Consider the following 20351-nt stretch of genomic DNA (forward strand, 5'->3'; position numbering starts at 1 on the left):
AGCCCAGTTTCTTTGCACATGGACTTAGCTGTGGTTAGAAAGCTGTTAACTGGTAGCAAGTTTCTGCGGACCATCAGGTTTTACAGAATTGGTGCTTGCATACTAAATGCCACGTTACCCTGCTCTTCTTCGCACAGCGGCTGGTTGGTTGGTAGAAACCTGGAACCAGTTCCCTCAAATGTTAGTTATCCTTCAGATGCATAATGTGTATTGTTGAATTACCGTCTGTCTCTAAGCAAGAGGTAGAGGAATCAGGAAAATGATGCTGGACTTTGTGTCAGAGTCTTATTCGATGCTTAAAAATTCTGTGTGCCTGGGAGTCAAGAACATTTATTGATAGCCATGATATCCTCCAAATGAGTTCATGCCACAGAATTACAATCATTGATGGCTTTACTAGTAACAGTTCTCATAAAAATAGATTTGCCTGAACAAGCCTGAAGAGGAGCATTTTCCAAGGAAGGAGAGTTAAAAGGATGAACTGTCCATTTGGATTGGGTATCAGAAAGCTGCTTTTTCACATATGTGTATTGTCTCTGAATTTAGACTTGCATTGAAACCATAATTTTAAAATTCCCAGTGACATTCTCCCCTTGCCCCCTTTTTTGTAGTGTGGTCAGGGTAAATGACAGTTTCAACTACAGTCATGAAATGACTTTCAATTGAAGTTTCAATAATTAATTTAAACATTTTCTTTGTATTACAGTTTAAATATGTATATTCACTCAAGTATGGATATTCTATTAAATAGCGGAATATCCATGAGGGGACATCTAAGAGGCTTCTCTCTCTCTTTGACCTTTTATATCTTTTCCCCTGGTGATTTCTTTTGTTTTTGTTTTTGGTTTTGTTTTGGCTGCGCTGTGGGGTTTGTGGGATCTTAGTTCCCTGATTAGGGAGTGAACCCGGGCCCTCGGCAGTGAAAATGTGGAGTTGTAACCACTGGACCGCCAGGGAATTTCCCTGGTGTTCTTACTAAATAGGAAAGGGATAAAGAAAGAGGTGGGCGGGTGGGTGGAGAGAGAGAAGGAAGGAAGGGAAGAAAGAAAGAGAGAGCGAGCCCCCTGTAAACTCTCTCCCATCCCCCCAACCCCTCCAAAGACAGCACAGCTAGAGGAGGTGTTGAGAATGGATGTCTTCTACTGAGTGCACTTGGTTTGTTAACAATAATTTCCTAATACACCAGCTCATCAGACAGCGTGGCCAAGATGGCCTGTTTAAAAGGAGTCTGGTTTCAGCATTTCTGGCCCTTAACTGCTAACAGTTTAATCAGGAGCTGGTGCCGGAGCTGAAGCTGATGTAGTCTAGCATCTGAAACAAAACTTCTCCAGTCCTTTGCGGTAGGGGAGGAGACGAGAAAGGGCTTAGCAGCTGACACTCTGCAGACCTCCTTAAAACTAAACACCTGAAAGAAGATTTCAAGCGGGTGGTGTCTTGAGAGCTCAGAAGGAAGTGTCCTCAGAGTATTAAATAACCATAATCCTTCCCCCTACCCCTTCACCAGCGCCATTTGATGTTTCCCATCCCGGTGACCTATCTAAAAGACTCATCCATATCATCTGTATAAACAGACAGTTACCATACACCTTTCTTTTCCTCATCAAAGCTTCCTCTGGCCGTCTGGAATCGGGCATCGCCTCGAGTAGCCATCGGGCGTGTGGTGGTGAAAGTTATAAAACACCCACTGCAGCACTGACCGAGCTGCCAGTGTTTCAGACGTTGGCCTATTGTGTACCTTGGAATTACACAAGGAAAAATGTGCTTTGAGAGATAATAATTAGCGCTCGCCAAAGGCCAAGCAGTGGGTTACAGTATTTTACTTTCATCAAAGCTATCAGGGGATCCTTTAGATTTAGATAATAGAAATGTTTTCCTCTGAAAGTTAAATGCAGGTGACTCTAATTACCTGATATTGCACGTTAGAGAATGCATTAGGAAGAGTACAACTTCGAGAAATTTAGGTCACCTGAGACTCCACAGCTGGCGGTAGCTTTAGTATAGGTCTGTTGTAGTAAAGGTTCCCCCCACTTCAGTAGGTTCATTTATGTTAATGATATTAGGGAGGCTATATTAAGTGCAACTTGTAACTTGGTTTTAAAATATTTGTCTCTCTCTCCTCGGCCAGGAGCCGAGCCATTGTTTGGGACTCACTGAAGTCTCTTAAACTGAAAGCATATGTTCCCTGTAATTTAGCTTTTGGAGGGAAGTGTCAATTCTGCGTGACTCGGGGTAACTGAGTTTGTCACAGTGTCACACAACCCTGGGATTCTAGAGGCACATCTGAGTGCTGTGGGTTTCCTTCCCCAAGCCCAGTAATCCCATAAACAACCCTCTCCAAATAGACTTATTAGGGCTGTCTATTCACTTCCCCAGAGTTGAATGATCCAAAGCACTTCGGGAGAAGCCGTGTGAATGCAGGGTAAGTGTTAACAGAAGTGGTACAGAATTTCTGAAGATTTGGCTTTGTTTATACAGTCCACTCTGCCTGATGGACAGCTTGTTATAGCTTTTAAAGAACTGGGCAAGCCCTCTGATCTGACCCCTTCTTGACCTCTGCAGCCCAAAGGTCAGTCTGCAGCTAATAAACTCGGAGGTTCTTAGGGTCTACTGTAGGAAGAGGCAGAAAAAGAGCAGCTGCAAGGGCTGGGTGTCTCCGGATAGGCTGCTTTAGGGTCACTCTCTGATAATGAAAATGATTACCAAATTATATGGAAGTTTAACCGCAGTAGTGAGTGAGAGGAGGGTGGAGCCCGATGTATTAGGTTTGATAAATGAACTGTGAAGAGGCCCATCTGGCCCTCAGCATCTTTTCTCCCCCTCTTTCCCTACCAAGGGGAAACATTTTAAAATAACAGCAGTACATATAGACTCAGTGACCCATGCAAGGAGCTGGAATGGATTAAGATTTAATGGTGACAGTGAAAGAAATTATCATTTGAAAAGTGCATTAAAGAAAAGGTACAGTTCAATGTCCAGGCCTGAGTTGTTTTTCTAAGTAAGAAATAGGAAAAATCAGCGCCTTTGTTTATTTTGCACAGGTCACAATGAGAAGCAAATTATTTTTTTCCTGCTTGCGTGCATAGTCTAGAGAATGTAACTAAGTCAAACACTGGCAAAAACGCTTTACAAAAAAACTGTGATCTGTTTCAGCATCTGGCCACTGAAGATTATACATTCTTTTTTCTTTTTTTTCGATACTTAATATACATGTGACCCTTGCACACTGTTTTACTACCACACTTGGCAGTTCTTCTGTAAAAAATAAGAAAGCACCTAATGTTAATTGAGTAGATAGTCTGTTCCTTTCTTTATTGCTTTTTCAAAGAAACATCATTGCGATGCTCATTAGTGCCAACAATGGGTCGGTCACAAGCTATATGTTCCCTTACTTGTTAATGGATAAGAGTAATCTATTTAAAGCTCTCTCCCAGCTTCCTGTGGGCATTGAGGGTCCTGGTTTCTGACCAGTGACATTGGCATTCACAAATCTCCGTGCTCTTCTTCGGGGGCACATGCCATGACTCTACTTTCTGAAAGAGAATGATTTTATTCCATGAACATTTTTGTATATTTTGTATGCCTACTATATACAAAATACCGTGTGAGGTGCTGTGTATGAGATAAATTCTTAAACTGTGCTCAGCGGCCAATTTAAGAATTTGTCTGGGGATGAGAATTTAGCAAGTTCCTAGAAAGAAGCTGTGAAAAGCAGTGGAAAAGAAAGTGGTGGAGCCCTCGTGACCACAACAGAGTGGCATGTTGCTCTTGCCCTCCCAGGAAAGTATTTAACTGTAGATGTCTCTGAAGTCTAGCATTGCCGTACTGTTGAAAATCCCTTATGTTGAACTCTATTGTCTATATCATACAAGCCTCACACAGACAATACTTGTGTTTAAAATAGAAATAAAAACCTTCTAAACATTACCCAAAGGTAGCATTTTTTCATCTTAGGTTTTGACTCAACTGTGTATGTCCATGGAGATTTACAGAGGTTTTGACTCAACTGTGTATGTCCATGGGGATTTACAGTGAGCAGAAAGCTGGGTGAAGGATAACTCGGGGAGCTGAGGAACGCTTCTAGAACGAACTGTGCCTTTTACCTTTAAAGCACTCTCCTTTAAATTTTTGCTCAGTAACGTGCAAATACAAAAAATAAGACAAAAGCCAGGCCATTCGGGGGTTTTTGAGAAGCCAAATTGAGATGTAATTCATATAACATAAAATTAATCATTTGAAAGTATACAGTTAAGTGGGTTTTTGTTTTGTTTTGTTTTGTTTTTAGTATATTCACAAGATTGAACAGCCATCACCATTATTCAATTTCAGAGCATTTCCATTACCCCAAAATGAAACCCTGGACCTGTGAACAACCACTGTCAAGTTCCCCTTCTCCCCACACTCCCTGTCAACCACTTTCTGTCTAATCTGTTGTACTGTCTCTATAGATTTGCCTGTTCTGAACACTTTCTATAAATGGAATCATATAATTTGTGACCTTTTGTATCTGGCTTTTTTTATTTAGCGTAATGATTTCAAGGTTCATCCACATTGTAGCATGTATCAGTTCTTCATTCCTTTGTATTGACAAAAAAATATTCCATTGTATGGATAGAACACGTTTCGTTGATCCATTCATCAGTTGATGGACGTTTGGGTTGTTTCCACTTTTTGGCACTTATGAATAATGCTGCTATGTACATTTATGTACAAGTTTTTGAGTGGCATGTTTTCACTTCCTTTGAGTATAAACCTAGGCCTGGAACGGTTGGGTCACATAACAGCTCTATGTTTAACTTTTTGAGGAACTGCCAGACTCTTATCCCCAACTGCTGCACCATTTGACATTCCCACCAGTAGTACACAAAGGTTTTGATTTTTCCACGATCTTGCCAACACCTGTCCTTTTACCTTTTTTAGATTACAGACATCCTAATGTTATCTCGTTGTGGTTTTGATTTGCATTTCCCTGATGACTAATGATGTTGAGTGTCTTTTCATGTGCTTGTTTAACACCATTAGTTTTTTATTAGGAGATTTTCAAACATGACAGACTTAAGGACTTACCCCTTAAGTGGTAAGGAAGTCACGAGCCTATTAGGGGTATCTGGCTAATAAGATGGATGGAGTTCCAGACGAAGCTGGCATGAGTGTGCAGCTGTGCCCATCTCTCCATTTCCATGGCTAGGCCTGGCCCTTGATTTATTTGCAGGTGGCCCACGTGCATATTTTGTTTGTTTGTTTCTGTCTGTAGACCCCCTACTTCTTCCTTCTACCATTGTCTTTCATTTCTTTCATTGTAGAATCTCTGAGCATTGCACACTGGATAGGAATGTAGCCTAATTAAGTGGAAACTCTCCACCTAAGTTCTTAACTTCTAGGCTCAAACAGGGCTTACTGTATTCCCATAGTAGACAACTTCATTTGGGTCCAAGGAGCTTAGAATGGTGCTGAGAAAAGTTTTTTAAACATGTTTATGGCAGTTTCTTAGCAAAGCTTTTAGAACTACTTCCTTCTAAGAGTTAAAAGTAATTCTCCAGACCTAGACGTCTTTATAAGACATGTCTTCCCCATATTGGGCTTTGGCTTCTCAAAAAAACTGCCAAGTTAGCATCTTTTCTAGACCAGTAAAACAACCAAACATCTTCCTATTGACCATCTTGCTCTCCTCCACAGCCCCAGCCATCACCCCTTACCTCCAGGATGGATCCACTTTAGACACCTTTGTTAGGGCTCCAAAATCTAGTTGTCATAACCCTGACCTTGTAATGAATAGGATTTACTTTTCTAAGCGAATCAGCTTCAGAACCCTGATCTGGGTGCAACAAGTCTAACGGTTTGTGTAAATGACTCTGTGGATCGACTCTGGTTCTAAGGCCAGCACATTACTGTTTTCTCCATGGTTATCTGGTCTCTCCTCTTGTCTCCTGGCAGGATTGAGTTCTATTCAAAACTGACAGGTTGGCCCAGTCCAGTTTCACAATTATAAACTATTATTTACTGAGTGCTTGTTATGTACAAGTTAACTGTGTTCGATGCTGTGCAAAGTGGCAAGATGAGTATGAAGCAGTCTCAACTCTGAAATAATTAATAGTTTAATGTAGGGGAGGGCAAGGGGAGAATAATAAGAACACAATGGCTAGCATGCAGATTTTCATTCTTTTTTGTGTGTGGCACTGTGGGAAACGGAAGAATGATTTAGCAATGGAGTCTCGTCCCAGGAACTTACAGTTTGATAGAAGCTTATGAGAAGGAGTAACCCAACATGTATTATATATGTACTTGATTCTGTGTTTACATTTTTGTCTCTCCTGCCAGAATGTAAGCTCCTTGAGATTGGGTATTTGGCTGTGCACCAACTATAAAACCTGCACAGCATAACTTTAAGCTGTCTCCTCCATTAGAACGGTGCCCTGTGTGAGCCACATCCTTGCTGCCTGAGCATCTCACATCCCCTATGTCTAGAACAGTGCCTGGCACTCAGATTGATTCAGTGGCTGACTGAATAAAAACAGCTTTCTCCTCAGCCCACTCCTGTATTTATAAGTATGTATGTCTTTCTTCTTAATTTGAAGAGGAATGAACGTTTGAGACACTGCCAGCGGTGGAAAACTTGAAACTGGATGTAAGGAGAGCTCTCTGATAGGCACTTCTCTGGTATTTAACTCCCAACACAGCACCTCTGACCCTTGCTTCCAGCATGAGGGAGGAAGGGTGCCATGGGCACAGGCTGACTTGGGTACTGGAGGAAGAGCCCAGGAGTGAACAGCATGGAACTGAGCTGGGTCCGGGACAGAAAGACATGGTTTCCTCCCTGAGCCAGCCATTCCTGAGTCCCTGCCCTTCCTGGAAGTGAAATAGAATGAATGAAGAAAGGAAGAACAGGGACAGGGGGAAAGGACTCCCTAGGGGCATTTCTCTGAATAAAGGAATAGGTTTCAGGCCAGGAGGGACAAAGCTGAGGCTAAGTATGGCTTCGAGTCCATATTTCAAAGGGCAGCTGCTCCCTGCTGGTTATCTGCTGACATCCGGATATGGCTCTGCTGGCATCAGTACACTGATGAGCTCAGTCCCGGCGACTAGGCATGGGGGCCAGAATTTGTTTTCCACCCTAGAAGTTGTGGCCACAAAAAGTGGAGCCACCAGCCTTGAGGGTGGGCTATGGGATGGTGAGACTGTTGTAATTATCTTCTGGGCCAGCACGTGGTGAGTCATCTGACCACGTCAACTGCTGTCATTCATGCCACAGAGAGTGGCTGCTGCTTCAGGCCAGGTTATTTGGGGACCAAAAGCTGTGGCATTTCCAGTTCAGTAGCTGTCTCCTGCAATGAGCTAAGTTTGTGTGCAGCATCGTGGGTGGGAGTGAGGGGTAAACGAAGAAGGTTCCAGGGAGCAGCAGGGAGGCTGTGGCCGGCTAGTTGCCATCCACGTCTTTCTTTTTTAATGCATCTGCCCCATCTCCTGTAATAATTGCAGTTTCTGCTTTCCGCTGCCCTTCGCAGAGGAATGTCCTTTGTGTCTCTGAACCAGATGACTCCATAAAATCCGATAACTCCATAAAACCTCCTCATAAATGTGTAGGAATTGAAACATTGTATAAATTTAGAGCCAGGATTAAATGAGTCTAGAGATAGGGTTACCTTTTTTCCAAGATACAGCAACTTATCTTAAGGAGGCAAGTGTTGTTAATGTTATTACCATTGTTACTGTCATTATTTGAACAGTTTTACGGGGGACAAGAGCCAATTGACTTCTGCGCATCTCATTTATAAAATCAACACATAGGCTTCGGTATGAGCCCCGCTCCTGGCAGCTTTCTGACTATGAGTGGCTGCTGGCTGTTTCTTAGAGGCAGTGCTTCTTCAGCTTTTTGAGAAAACATGGATTCATTCATTTATTTATTCAACAAATACCTATTAAGTGTCAGCTATTTGCCAAGCACTGTTCGGGCAGTTAGAAACACAGCAATGAGCAAAACTGTTGAGAATTCTTCTCTCATGGAGCTTCTGTTCTAGTGGAATGACAAAAAGTGTTTTCCTAAGTGGAACCCTGAACGTTTCTTTTTAAAAAAATGCGCGTAGTTGCCATGTCCTGCCCATTCAAACACTCGGAAGAACCAAAATGTAGTTATTCAGTTGAGAGAGAGATAACATTTTCTCTTCTGATCCTCCTCCTAAGGTGATCACTTGTTATGAAACTTGCAGCTTTAGTTCTAATGGGTCAGATTTGTGAGATATTAAGGGACTATCAGTGTTCTGAGGCTCACCGTCCTTGGGAGTCCACAGCATTAATTTCTCCTTAGATAGTCCACACCTGGGTTCCCAGTGACTTTAAAACAAAAGATGTGTCACCTTAAAGGTCTTCACTTTAAGGAGGCCTTAAATTCAGGCCACATTATATTCACAAATATCTCTTAAAAGCGAACGGGAGAAGGTGTACGTATCTCATTGGTGTTGGGGGGGATTCCAAGTGACAATGCACTCCGGCACTTGATAGATGGTGGTCATGGTTACTGTGAGTGTGCTGTCAGTCATGCACTGATTCCGCAAATATTTGTCGCGTGCCTACCTGGTACCAGGCACTATTGTAGGCCCTGAGGTTATAGAGCTGAGTAACACTTCACTAGGCGAGAAAACAGCATAGTCTAATAATGCAATGCAAGAGATTAAGTCAGGATTTGGGGGAAACCCTTGTCCCAGGGATGAAAGGGGCCAGTTCTCCAGAAGTGTTCTTGTGCGACTCATCACATGCCTGACCTTTGTGAGGAGCCCTGCTCCATTGTGAGACTGTGATGGCTACAAGTGGGTAAGAGCTGCCCGTCTCCAAGTGTGAGTGAGAAATAGGGGAGAAATCTATATGTGATTATGGGTCATAGGATAAATTCTGGGCGATCTTCTCTCCAGAGAGTTCTCCATGTTAAATGGGGGGAAAAAATGATTTCTTCCAGAGTAAATTTTATGAATATGGTATAGAGGTTGGGAGCATAGATGCTGAGTCAGATGGCTTGGGTTTGAATCTTGGATCCACTTCTGTGACTCCAGGGAAGTTACAATGAACTTGACAAGTTACTTAACCCCTCTGAACCTCAATTTTTCTCATTTGTAACTTGCCTGAGGGGATAATAATAGAACCTATTCCATAGGGCCGATTATGGGATTCCATGGAAGACACCTAGAGCAAGCACCTGTCACATACTAGGCGCTCAATAAAAATTACCCCTCTTCTTCAGATCACAACAAACGAGTGAACAACAGTCTGAGCCAGACTCACCCAAATTGGCCTCTCCTTTGAGAGAGTGCCCCCATGTAAAATCCAAGCCTCATGGTATGGGCTTGATATTGCTGAATTGGCGAAGGAAGGAGCATTAGACAGAGCTCGTCCTGTGTCAGGCCCTGTCCTAAGTAAGGACTGTCACATTGAATTGACAGACAGAGGTCTGAATACCAGTTTGAATCCCATCTCCAAATGGCTCTAGCCTCTGGGCACGTCACAGACACTGGATGTCAGCAACTTCATCTACACAAGAAGTGGCTTGATCCAGGTGACCTCGAAGATGTCTTCCAGCTCTGACAAGGTGTGACCCTCTAAGTTAGATCCCAGGGAGTCACTAAAGGTGGGGTAAGTGTCACTCCTGCTGGCTTTACCTTTCTACCTCCACCGTCCTTGAAATCTGCAGTTGTCCTAATTTTAGCAATACTAGCAGCTAACATTTAGTGAGAACTCACCAAGTGCCGGACAGAGTCGTAAATGCTTGAAGAGGTGAGAAAAGGGAGGCAGAGAGATGCAGAGTCATTGCCCAAGGCAGCCCAGCTAGTAGGTAGTGGAGATGGAATTTAAGCCAAAACACACCAGCTCAAACCTCTGCTGCGTGGCCACAGCCGGAGCAGTAGCAAGGCTTTCCTCTCTGTCAGCCACTCACGTGTTCTCTTAGTGCTTGACCTGGGTCTCACAGTGTAAGGGTTAGAAACCTCCCAGGATCCTTCCCAGCGTGGAGATAGGCAGGCGTGTATCTGTAAATGTTTATTTCCTCTGGTACCTAAACACGTTTCACACTTTTTAGTTGTGGAGGCATCTCTCTCTCTCTCTGAGGAAGTAGTTTCCAGCTCATACTTTATAAATCTCCCTACCAGAAACCTTGTAAAGGAAAGTTACTACCTTTGTAGCTATGTCATCTCTTTTATACCGGTTACAATCTTTCAGGAGGTGGAAGAGTGTAGGGGCCCAGATGAGAACATCAAAGTTTAGCCTCCAAGAATCTGTAAATCCTCTAAGTGGAGGAATTTCGGAGCCGGGTTATAGTCAAGGCTGATTGGAGTAGGTTCCCTTAGGCTGAACAGGTAGGATTTATCTTCTCCATAATGGGTTAATCACCGCTGTACAGTATGTTTATACCTGGGGAACAATTTACCGCACATGAAGAGCAGTAATTTTATTTTATCTCAGGGGTGTCCCCAGTGTATTTTACAACTTTCCTCTGTCAGGTGTATTCCGGGTTCTAGATGAAAAGCTTAACTCTGGCTTCCAGTTGAGGAAGTGAGGGCAGGGTGGGGCACGGAGGGGGTGAGGAATAGCTCTGTCGGCCTGTAGGGGACACTGTTGCATCATTTATCAGAATGATTTTCACCATCTTGTCCCAGGACAAAACAAGACAAAACAGACAAATCAAACAACAAAAATAGATCAGTCACCTTAACATTGCTTCCTGAAATTACTTGAGTGATTCTGGTGTGTTTAGAATATTAAGTGTTTTGGTGGTATAGCTCAGGCTGCTTAGTATCCATTCAGGAAAGGGATAGTTTAGTGTTTCTTTCCGAGAGGGGAGTGATTGACACGCCTTTTCTTACTAGCTTTCTGTCCATCCTCTTCTCTGGACAGGGTGCTACTCTGTAGTTTAATAAACTTGAGGTTTAGTGGACCATCTTGAGTTTTTACCAAGATATGCCCACGTTAAATTGAAATGCTTCCATCCTGTTGTGTTCTGAACGAATATCGTAAGCCTTGGGAGGGCATTTTGGAAGTTCTGATTCCCTTCTTTTTATCCAGATCTTTATCTTCACTGAAAAAGATGCAGTTTACTGAGAAAATGAAGTCATGTCTACGAGGCAGGCTTGTGGAAGGCCCGGTCTGAACTCTGGGAAGCACCTTCCCAGATTCTCGGCCTGCTCTGGGTTCGGCCTGCCTCTCTTTCCAGCCTGCCGACAGTCTCTGCATCCGTGTCCAGGTGCTCCGTGGCCTTGACAGCAAAATCTCCCCCCCTCCCTAGCCAGCTCTGGCCTCTTCCCTCCCAGAACAGGAGACCTGGAAGGCGATTGTAATTAACCCCTGGAAAGTATCGGTTTTGCTAAGGCGGCGTGTGCCGTGATGATACTGTTAGCTTGCCCCCTTTCCAGTTTCACCATCAATTATGCCATGTGTTTCATCCAGTTGGTGCTACCCTCCCAGTGTTAATTATAACCTACAAGACTGTTACAGTTAATTTTATGGCAAGCATATTGTCTTTTCAAGGCTCCGGAGCAGCTCATAAATTATCTTGAAGGTAAAATGTAACTTGGGGAACCAGTTATGAAAATTCCATCCATCTCGCTTAGGAGCTGCAGCTGCTACTGTCAGCTGCCTCGCTGCCGCATTGTGAAGGAATTACAGTGGGTCAAGTTTAAGAGGGGAGGCCCAGGCTGTCACTGAGGAGGAAGGCTGTCCTGGCCCTGTCAGACAAGTACCTTCTGCCAATCCCTGGTGGTTCCACTTTGCAGGCAGGAAGAGGCAGGCAGCACACGTGAACGGTCCCCAAGCTGTCTGTATTCATTACTTTACAGGAACTTGTTGTAGGCGGGCAGGTCCGGAGACCTCGCCTCTTCTCTGTTGTCTTGATGTTAGGCATCATGTGCAAAGTGTGAGAGAGATAACTCTATAACTAACTCTGGGCTTGGTTCCGGAGAGCCCGGGAGGAGAGAGGCGGGAGGCACCAGGGGCCGTGCCTCCCAGCAGCCTCGCGCTGGCCTCTCCGGGTGATGCCCGTCTGGCCAAAGCCCTTGGCTTCAACAGGCATTTTCTTTGTGGTTATTATTTTTTATCCAGTCTGATCAAGTGAGATTTCGCTGTGAACAAACGTCCTCCTAAAATTGCCTACTAAATAAATTAGCAGGTTTTCTTATTGGGATAATAAACACCCTCCTTTTCTGTTTCCTCACACTAAGAAGCTTTACATTTCAGCCCTCGGGGCTTTGGCATTATTATTTTTAATGACTTGAACACAAGCCTTTCATTTAGCTTGTTTGTATAGTTACTGTAAATGATCTTTCTTGCTGTTGGTTCTTCATTTGAAATTCCGCATGTTATGCTCGCTTTAAAAGCTTTGAGGGGGCCGCTGAGAATTGGGAGCCGTATTAAGCACAGCATCTTCCAGCAGCACTGAAAACAGACCGTGTCAGAGAGGGCGTATTAAGAAAGTATGCATGCATGTGGAAATCTCAGGGTGAGTCTGAGTGAAGCAAACACGAGCAGGGCCGTCTCGGTGCAGAGTGACAGCTCTGCATGGTAGGTAAAGTAGGCCTTCCCTAAGCTGTTGATTTCTCCCTGTGTGTTCTGGAGCATGTTCTGTGTGTTCACACAGGTACTTGCCTTTGTACCAAGGGCCCCGAAGACCATTATACCTGGGCTGCATGACTAAGAGAATGAGGCCTGGTTTTTGTTTTTGTCTTCTTTTTTAGGTACTGTGATTTTTTTTTTAAGTAGAAGTATAGTTGATTTGCAATGTTATTTTCAGGTGTACAGCAGAGTGATTCAGTTTGTATATATATATTTGTTTTTCAAATTCTTTTCCATTGTAGGTATCACAAGATACTGAGTATAGTTCCCTGCGCTCTACAGTAGGTACTTGTTGTTTACCTTTTTATATGTGGTAGTTTGTACCTGTTAATCCTAAACTCCTAATTTATCCCTCCCTGCCCTTTCCCCTTTGGTAACCATAAGTTTTCTGCCTGTGAGTCGATTTCCGTTTTGTAAATAAGTTCATTTGTATCATTTTTTTAGATTCCACATCTGAGTGATGTCATATGGTGTCTGTCTTTCTCTGTCTGACTTACTTCACTCAGTATGATAATCTCTAGGTCCATCCATGCTGTTACAAATGGTGTTATTTCACTCTTTTTTATGGCTGAGTAGTATTCCATCACACACACACACACACACACACACACACACACACACACACACACCCCACACCCCACATCTTCTTTATCTATTCATCTGCTGATGGACACTTAGGCTGCTTTCGTGTCCTGGCTATTGTGAATAGTGCTGTTGTGAACATTGGGGTGCATGTATTTTTTCGAATTAGAGTTGTCATCTTTTCTGGAGAGACCTGGTTTTGAGGAGTTAGGAGGGCACATGAAATGGTGAAATCATGCCCGAAGAGCCACTGGGCTTTCTCAAGGAAGTGTTCTTCTGTTCTTCGTTCTCAAAACGATAAAACAACTTAATACTTGGGTACTTGTGAGTTTTCTAGTGAATTCACACAAGAGGTTGCAGACTCAAATGTCAACAGGGCCTGGCAGATAATCTAGACAAATGAAGGCAGGGAGGTGGGATTGAAGTGAATGGGGAAGTTCACACACTATCTGAAGTGGGCAGCAAGGAGGCTGGGTCCGTGTTACTAGGTCTCCTACATTTGTAAGAGAAGGGGAAAATTCAGATCATGTGTGTTGGTTTATGAAGTCTCCTAATGATTTGAATGTTAGCAATAATTCAAAGATTTGTACCTGTTATTCAGGCTGATCAGTACATGTCTGCAGACTAGATGGTGTGGTGGCTAGGGTTCTGATATAGAATGCAAGTCCTGCCTGCTCTGAGTGAAAAATACCCGCAACCTTCTCATACTTTTAGAGAAGAGAGGCAGTGACCCTGGCCGGGAGACCAGGATGCAGTCTGGGTACTGCCTCTGCGACCTTGTAACATTGTTCTGCTCTATGTCAGTTCTTGCTTGGAGGAAATGTTTGCACGTACTTTTTGCCTTTAACTTGGCAGTCTTTCGTCTTTCCTTTTACAGAGGAAGCATATGAGAGTTTTCGAAAGTGAATGAGGGGTATACGGTGCTTATTGTCACCATAAAAAAGGCGTCTGCAAAAATGTTGGCCGTTTGGAATCCAATGAAGAGTTTGGTTCTCAGGAAGGAAGGGCAGGGACTCCACTGCTGGTGATCACCATTTCTCCTATTACACCCTCGAGTGTATGCCTTATCCCCAGCTCCACCATGGGGGAACCCAGCTGTTCCTTCATGGCACAAAGATGTCATGTGGTCAGAATAATCTTTCAGTTTCATTGCTCAGACTGATGGCCACATGGAGGTATGGTCAGGGAAGTTGTTAAATACATGTGGGTTTGATCTTCTGGAGAAGAGGAAAACATAAAACGATTTCTTTCCTCTAATAAAAGGAAAAAGGTAAGCCTAAACCTTGGCTGCCGCGAAAGTCAGCTGTTACGCATGCGTGGTTCAATTTCATTGTAAATATTTCATAAGGGTTATTAGAAGGGAGCCCGGCTGACATCACAGCCCCAACTCTACCAGAGGAACCATTTCACTAAAATAAGCCAACGTTTCTAAAGAAACATGAATTTCTAATGTAAAGTTAACCTCAGGTCGGAAAACCCTCTGGAAGAAATGTTTGTATCAATGTTTATAATCTCTGCATTTATGGATTTGCAGTTTGTACAAAAGACTCCCAAAGAGGCTTTGTTTTGGTTAAATAAGACCAGCTTGTGAAATAGTCTGTATATCCAAATCTATCCTAACCCAGTGTCTTGGCAGCCTTTTGTATAAATAACGTCTTTTCTAAAATGTGTGTATTTGAAAAAGGAAGAGGAAAATTAAGCGGCAAACTGTGTCTCTGGGTTGCCATAAACTGACAGAATCTTAGAAACAGAAAGCAAAGACTGACAGCTCATTCATTCTTTGAGCAAATTACAGAGCTGTACATTAATTTATGGATTTTATTGACGCATGGAAGGTTTCAGTGAGAGGCAAAATGTTTACCCTAACTACTTTTCCTTTTCTTTTGGAGTAGAAGTTTATTTAAGCTTTTTTGGGGGGGAGGCTATGTCACACAAATTATGTATGAGTTTTAGAGGAATTTGGCAGAAAAAAATGAAAGGATATTCACATTTTGTAAAAACTTAATCTGCGTTCACAGATGGTCGTGTTCAGGTGCTATTTTAATTATGAGGTAAAAAACAGCCCCACACAGTAGGAAGTCATCTTAATAAATGGAGAGATGCTTTTGTCTTCAGGCGTCAAGAGCCTTGTTACAGAGAAATTTAAATACTTTGTGCTACAGGGGAGAGTCTCAAAATGACCAGGATACTTGGAGAAAGCAAAATGATGGACTCTTCTCGAGATCAAAGGAGTCCACTAGACATGTTTTACCAGCATGTAACTTTGAACCTCCTTAACACTGGTCATTTTAGCGATGGCTTTTCCAGTGATAAATGTCCAGCATGGATATCTTCATGTGATCAGAGGGAAAATAAATAGAACAAATTGCAACTATATCTTTAAAATTTTAATCCCAAATGGAAGTATTTCTTTACGGCTCTTCAGCTCCAAGGGCTGCTTTGTCCTTCAGGATACAGCGCCCAGAAAAACCAAGAATAATTCAAATGCTGCTGTAACTTACAGCTTTCATTAATAACACACAAATAGAACAGTCTTCTTATTAAATATCAGTAATATATTATAATAATGCTTTACTGTCCTTCCCTTAGTGGGGAATTATGAGGACCTCATGTTAGGACCTCAGTGTCCTGACATAGTTAATTATCCATGGATAATGGTTTTCAGCCATCTCTGTTCTGAGGGATGCAGCTTTGTTGTTGAGGGCTTATTAAGTGTTTGCAGACTCAGGTGCAGTGCACCTATGCACCTTCCTACAGAAGCAAACAGCTGTGTTCTCTTTACCATATTATACATCACATAGAGCATCTCATTTATTATAGCTGAGCTAATGGTACAAGTGCAAACCTTTATGTCCTGTCCTATACAGCGATAATACATTTGCTGTAGAGATGTTCGCCTGATTTTCATAAGTAATTAATCTTTTCTTGTACCAAATATATCACAGGAAAATGGGTTAGCACGGGGTCAAAATACATTTAATCCGGCCTGCAGAGATTGGAGGAGACCTCTCGCGTATAGCGTCGTTTTTTCTTTCACAAGGGCCTCCCCCTGTTCGCAGTCTCCCCATCGGCACGATGCTCGCATTACTAGGGACTTAGGCTAATGAAAGGGAATTCTTTTCAGTCCTTCAGCACCGAGACAGGATTCAGACTTGAATATGCGCTGAGGAAGTAAGTTTGGTGACAGTCACCCACGTTCGGCCCCTTGACAAGGCTGTGTGTTGTCCACGCAGACAGTGGTGGCGGTTTCTGTCAAATCTGAGGTGTCTCCCAGTTCATGCAGAGGTGTGCCCTTCGAAAATGTGCCAAGGCCTCGCCCAGAGGCCTCCGAAGTGTAACACACAGTGCACAGGTGGCACAGAAGATGATTTTGTAATATACCGAAGAATACTTTGTATTTTAAAGGTTAGGTATTTTGCTTTAGATTAGAAAAGTGTGATTGACATTTGGATCCATGGTTCCCAAGTCATATTGTTGAGGACAGGACTAAAGTCCGTCTTTAAGTTGTTGTCTTTTTTTAAGTTGGTTTAAAGAAAAATTCTGGAAATATAATAGTGTAGGGTGGTTCATGAATACCGCTGAAAATCATGATGGTGGATCACATCGTCAAAGTTTGGGAAGTGCTGACCTTACAAACTGAAGGTCAAATTACAAACAAATTAATAGCATAATTATGCGATTAGTTATGAAGTAGATGAAGATGATCATCAACATTAATAAGAGCAGCTAACTTCTAATGACGCTTGGAACTATTCTCAGTGTTTTCCCCATATTTCCTTTGCTTACTTTTCATGCCAACCCATATGTAGATAGCTTGAAACTCAGAAGTTACCTCAATTAAGGTAGCTAAGACCCAGAAAGGCTAGGAATTTTCCCAAGATAACACAGGTTGTAAGTGACCAAACCAGGACTTGAGCCCAAGCAGTGAGGTTCTGGTGTCTTCTTTTTAATCATTGCCTTTTCTACATCTTGATGGGTTAAGAAATATTTTCCTCTGTCTGTTTTCTAAAGAAGAAAGGTAGAGAAACATGAAAACATGTAACAGTATATATAATTATATATATAATGTAAGTAATATTTAATTTGTATATATCATATATATATGATGTGTATATATATGTGTGTGTACATATATATATATGTATAATATTATAATGCAGTAGTCATCCATATTTTGTGAAAGCTCTAACCTGTGCTACTGATTGGGCCCTGCTTTGTCTATATTCTGAGCCCTTGGCTTAGCTAGCATCCTGGATGCTTGAACAGATGCCTTAGAACTTGAAATTCCTTATTTGAATGAATGAAAAAGGGGGGGCAGGAAGATTATAACCCTATTTTTTCAGTTACTGCCATAGAAGCCTCTGCATATGTACTATTAGGGGATGTCACTTATTACTTAGCAAACAAGGGCCTAGGGAGCAAAAAATCTTTGGCAACTTCTCATATTTCCATACTTAGAAAAGCATCATAATTCTTTCACCCGTTCACTTAAATATATAGAAACAATGTCTAATCTTGTCCTAAACTTAAAATGGAACTCTTCAGCAAGTAGCATGGTGAAAGAGAGAGAGTTAAGCTGTGACAGTTAATCTCAGCTCTTAAACAAATGAAACGAATAGAAGATCAAGCCCTCAGGACCAAGATGTAAGTAGGAATTAGGTCTCCTAGGTCCCAGAGCAAGACTGAATGTGTACATTTGACGTTCTTTTGTGACTCTTGGTTTATCTTGACTTAAAATTCCAGAAAGATGCTCAAACCGGCAAGAATTCTCATCTGATATTTTTCTGAGCCAAAGTGCTTCGGTTATTTTTTTAGTAGTATTTATGACTAGTCACATTGCACAAGGAAACTTTACCTGGGTGAGGTGTTAAGGTGCGGAGAAATGGGTAATTGGGCCACTTAGAAAACTGTCCAGTAAAAGTTTCCAAGCCAACATCCCCAAGGGCCAGGAGTCATCATGAACAATTACTTGAGAATTGTGAGGTGCTCAAAGAGGAAAATTGCAGAACAAAATGGGTTGAAAGAATGTGTACTCTTGTCATTTCACGTTGAAGCCAGGGGCTAAAACTCATGCCTTGCACCATTGTAATCTACAGCCATTTAATTTGCTAACAAGACTTAACTCATCAGGATCGGCAGCCTCCTCCTCCAGGATAATCAAAACAAGAAGCCTTTGGCTCTGGAGGGTAAATGTTGTCCATCTTCTATTGTCCAGCCCCACCATTTTCTTTCTGGCAGGCTGAGATGAAACAGAAAGCTGATATTTGGAGCCACTGGAATTGTAGGCCTTGTAATTTAGAAATATCCATTTTATCCCGTGTAATTTCTTCCCTAAGATTCCTCAGTCTAAATCTGATACAGGTAGGAGCCAAGACAAACAGTAACCATTTATAGTCATCCAGACCAGTTTGAATTTCAGCCTAATGTAAAGCAAAGAGAGTTTTTGGCTTCATTTCAGGTGTGTAACAGGGGTAGAAAATGCATTTAAAATTTAGCAGCAAATGTTACCATATGTTTCCATAACAACTGCAAACTTTTATGTTAGAAAAGCAATAATATAAACATGCAGGAATCTTAGAACGGTAAACTATTAATTTACCAAATATAAAAAATCCAGCATGAAGGGGCTTTTATAGCCATAGAAGCCGTGAGGGGGCCCAGCATCCTGTGAATTTCTCCATTATGTGGCAGAAAATGCTGCCGGTCGGTTTAAACGAGCAAATCTTTTAAAATTATAGGTACAGTGTCAATTCTCCACAGTGCATTTTTCTGAAACAATGTGTGATGGTGCCAGCTATGGCTGATTTCTTTTACCATATTGAGCTAGTAAAATACCCTTTAGTAGCTGCCCCCAATGCACATCTGTAAGATAACTGCATTTTTTTCCTTCACCCATAGCGTCAAACTTAAAAACGAAGGCTAAGGTCCTATAGAAAGTGTAGTGCCCGGGAGCTGACTCTAATGCTTGTCAAGGAAAAGGGGTTCATCGATTGTTGATATGTATGAAGAAAGTTCACAGTTTTCTCTCTAACTCATTTTGGAATATCAAAGAGACAAGGGAAAAGGGGGAAAAATGGATCTACATGACCACATCTTAAGAATTAAGGAGTTAGTTGAGTTATAGAGTTGTTGAAATCACCGCCAAAGGAAATTCATAGTTCTCTGATTTCTCTGCGGGGGGGGGGCAAAGACACATCATCTTTTAAGGGTTGTGTCAGAAACATAACAATGTGTGGATGGGTCTTTCATTCGAAAAGAAGCATGATTTTTTTTTTCCCTGAACCTACCTCAGAGTGTGGATAGGGTTTTGAACCTTCTCCTGGAACAAAACAACGTTACCTTGTCATTTAAGGGAAGATGATGCACCTTGCCCAGCTTTGAAACCTGGGATGATGAGATAACTATCATTGAACATACTGATCAGTGAAGGTCAAAGAGAAAAGAAGGTCAAAGGGAGGTAGGCTGCCCTAAAAATGAAGCGCAGAACTCCAGAAAGGGCGTGCATCCAGGAAGGGCCCTGTTACAGGTTCGAGAAAGGGCTAAAATTCTCAAAATTTCAGAAGGTGGAATAAAGAGCCTCCACCGTTTCAGCTGGGGTAGGGTGTTCGGCTTGGCCTCCCTGCAGCCTTCACGATGGAACTCACAGGCTGCTGAGCCAGAAGGGCGGCAGCAGGGGCTTTGGTTGAAGCAAAGCTCAGAGTGTTAGTGGGCCAAGGAGAAGGCAGAGGCTAATGTTTAAGGAGCTGAGGAAACCTGGCCAAGCAGGAGTAAGGGTGAGAAGCATGACCAAGGGGAGAAGAAGGTGAGATGGGGCTGGAGAGGCAGGAGGGGTCAGATCTTAGGGTTGGGGTAAAGGTTTCATCTCATCATGGTGTTTGCTGTCTCCAAATAGGAATGGATCCAAATTCCATTTACAAAGCATTTGGAAAGTTTCCACTATGTGTCCAGTGCTGTGATAGGTCTTCTAATCGAGGTTTAAGGTAGTCATCAGAAAGCAGACAGAATTGATTGTGAGATAAATGCCAGGTTAAATGGCATCAGCCATAATAAGTAAGTCATGAGCTCTTTGAAATAAGTAGTCATTATGAGTTGGGAAAGTTTTTATGGAACGAAAGGAGTCAAAATGGAGCTTAGCAAGTATTGAGCACCTACTCTGTGTTGATGCCTTTATAAGTATTTTTGTGTTT

The 20351-nt window shown here is 42.4% G+C and overlaps 1 protein-coding gene across 9 annotated transcripts in view; it reads left to right on the forward strand.

The window, feature by feature from the left end:
• Positions 1 to 20351, forward strand: part of FTO (FTO alpha-ketoglutarate dependent dioxygenase) — a 406506-nt gene that overhangs the window by 212285 nt on the left and 173870 nt on the right. Inside the window, exons 9-11 of one of the 9 annotated variants that reach the window (XR_016390973.1) lie at positions 2374 to 2419; positions 4283 to 12704; positions 12825 to 19353. The exons of 5 other annotated variants lie outside the window; for them this stretch is intronic. Coding sequence is in view for 2 of the 4 variants with exons in the window: in XM_089903056.1 (XP_089759182.1) it covers positions 2374 to 2383 (10 nt within the window). In the remaining 2 variants the exon portion in view is untranslated. Of the gene's footprint in view, positions 1 to 2373; positions 2420 to 4282; positions 19354 to 20351 lie in introns of those variants that run through there. 3 more of the 9 variants (XR_016390974.1, XM_089903056.1, XM_022555115.3) reach the window with 3 other exon arrangements.

The sequence above is a fragment of the Delphinapterus leucas genome, chromosome 20 (assembly GCF_059928025.1).
Source record: "Delphinapterus leucas isolate spDelLeu-1000000601 "Yukka" chromosome 20, BTC_Dleu_Yukka2, whole genome shotgun sequence".
NCBI classification, from domain to species: domain Eukaryota; kingdom Metazoa; phylum Chordata; class Mammalia; order Artiodactyla; family Monodontidae; genus Delphinapterus; species Delphinapterus leucas.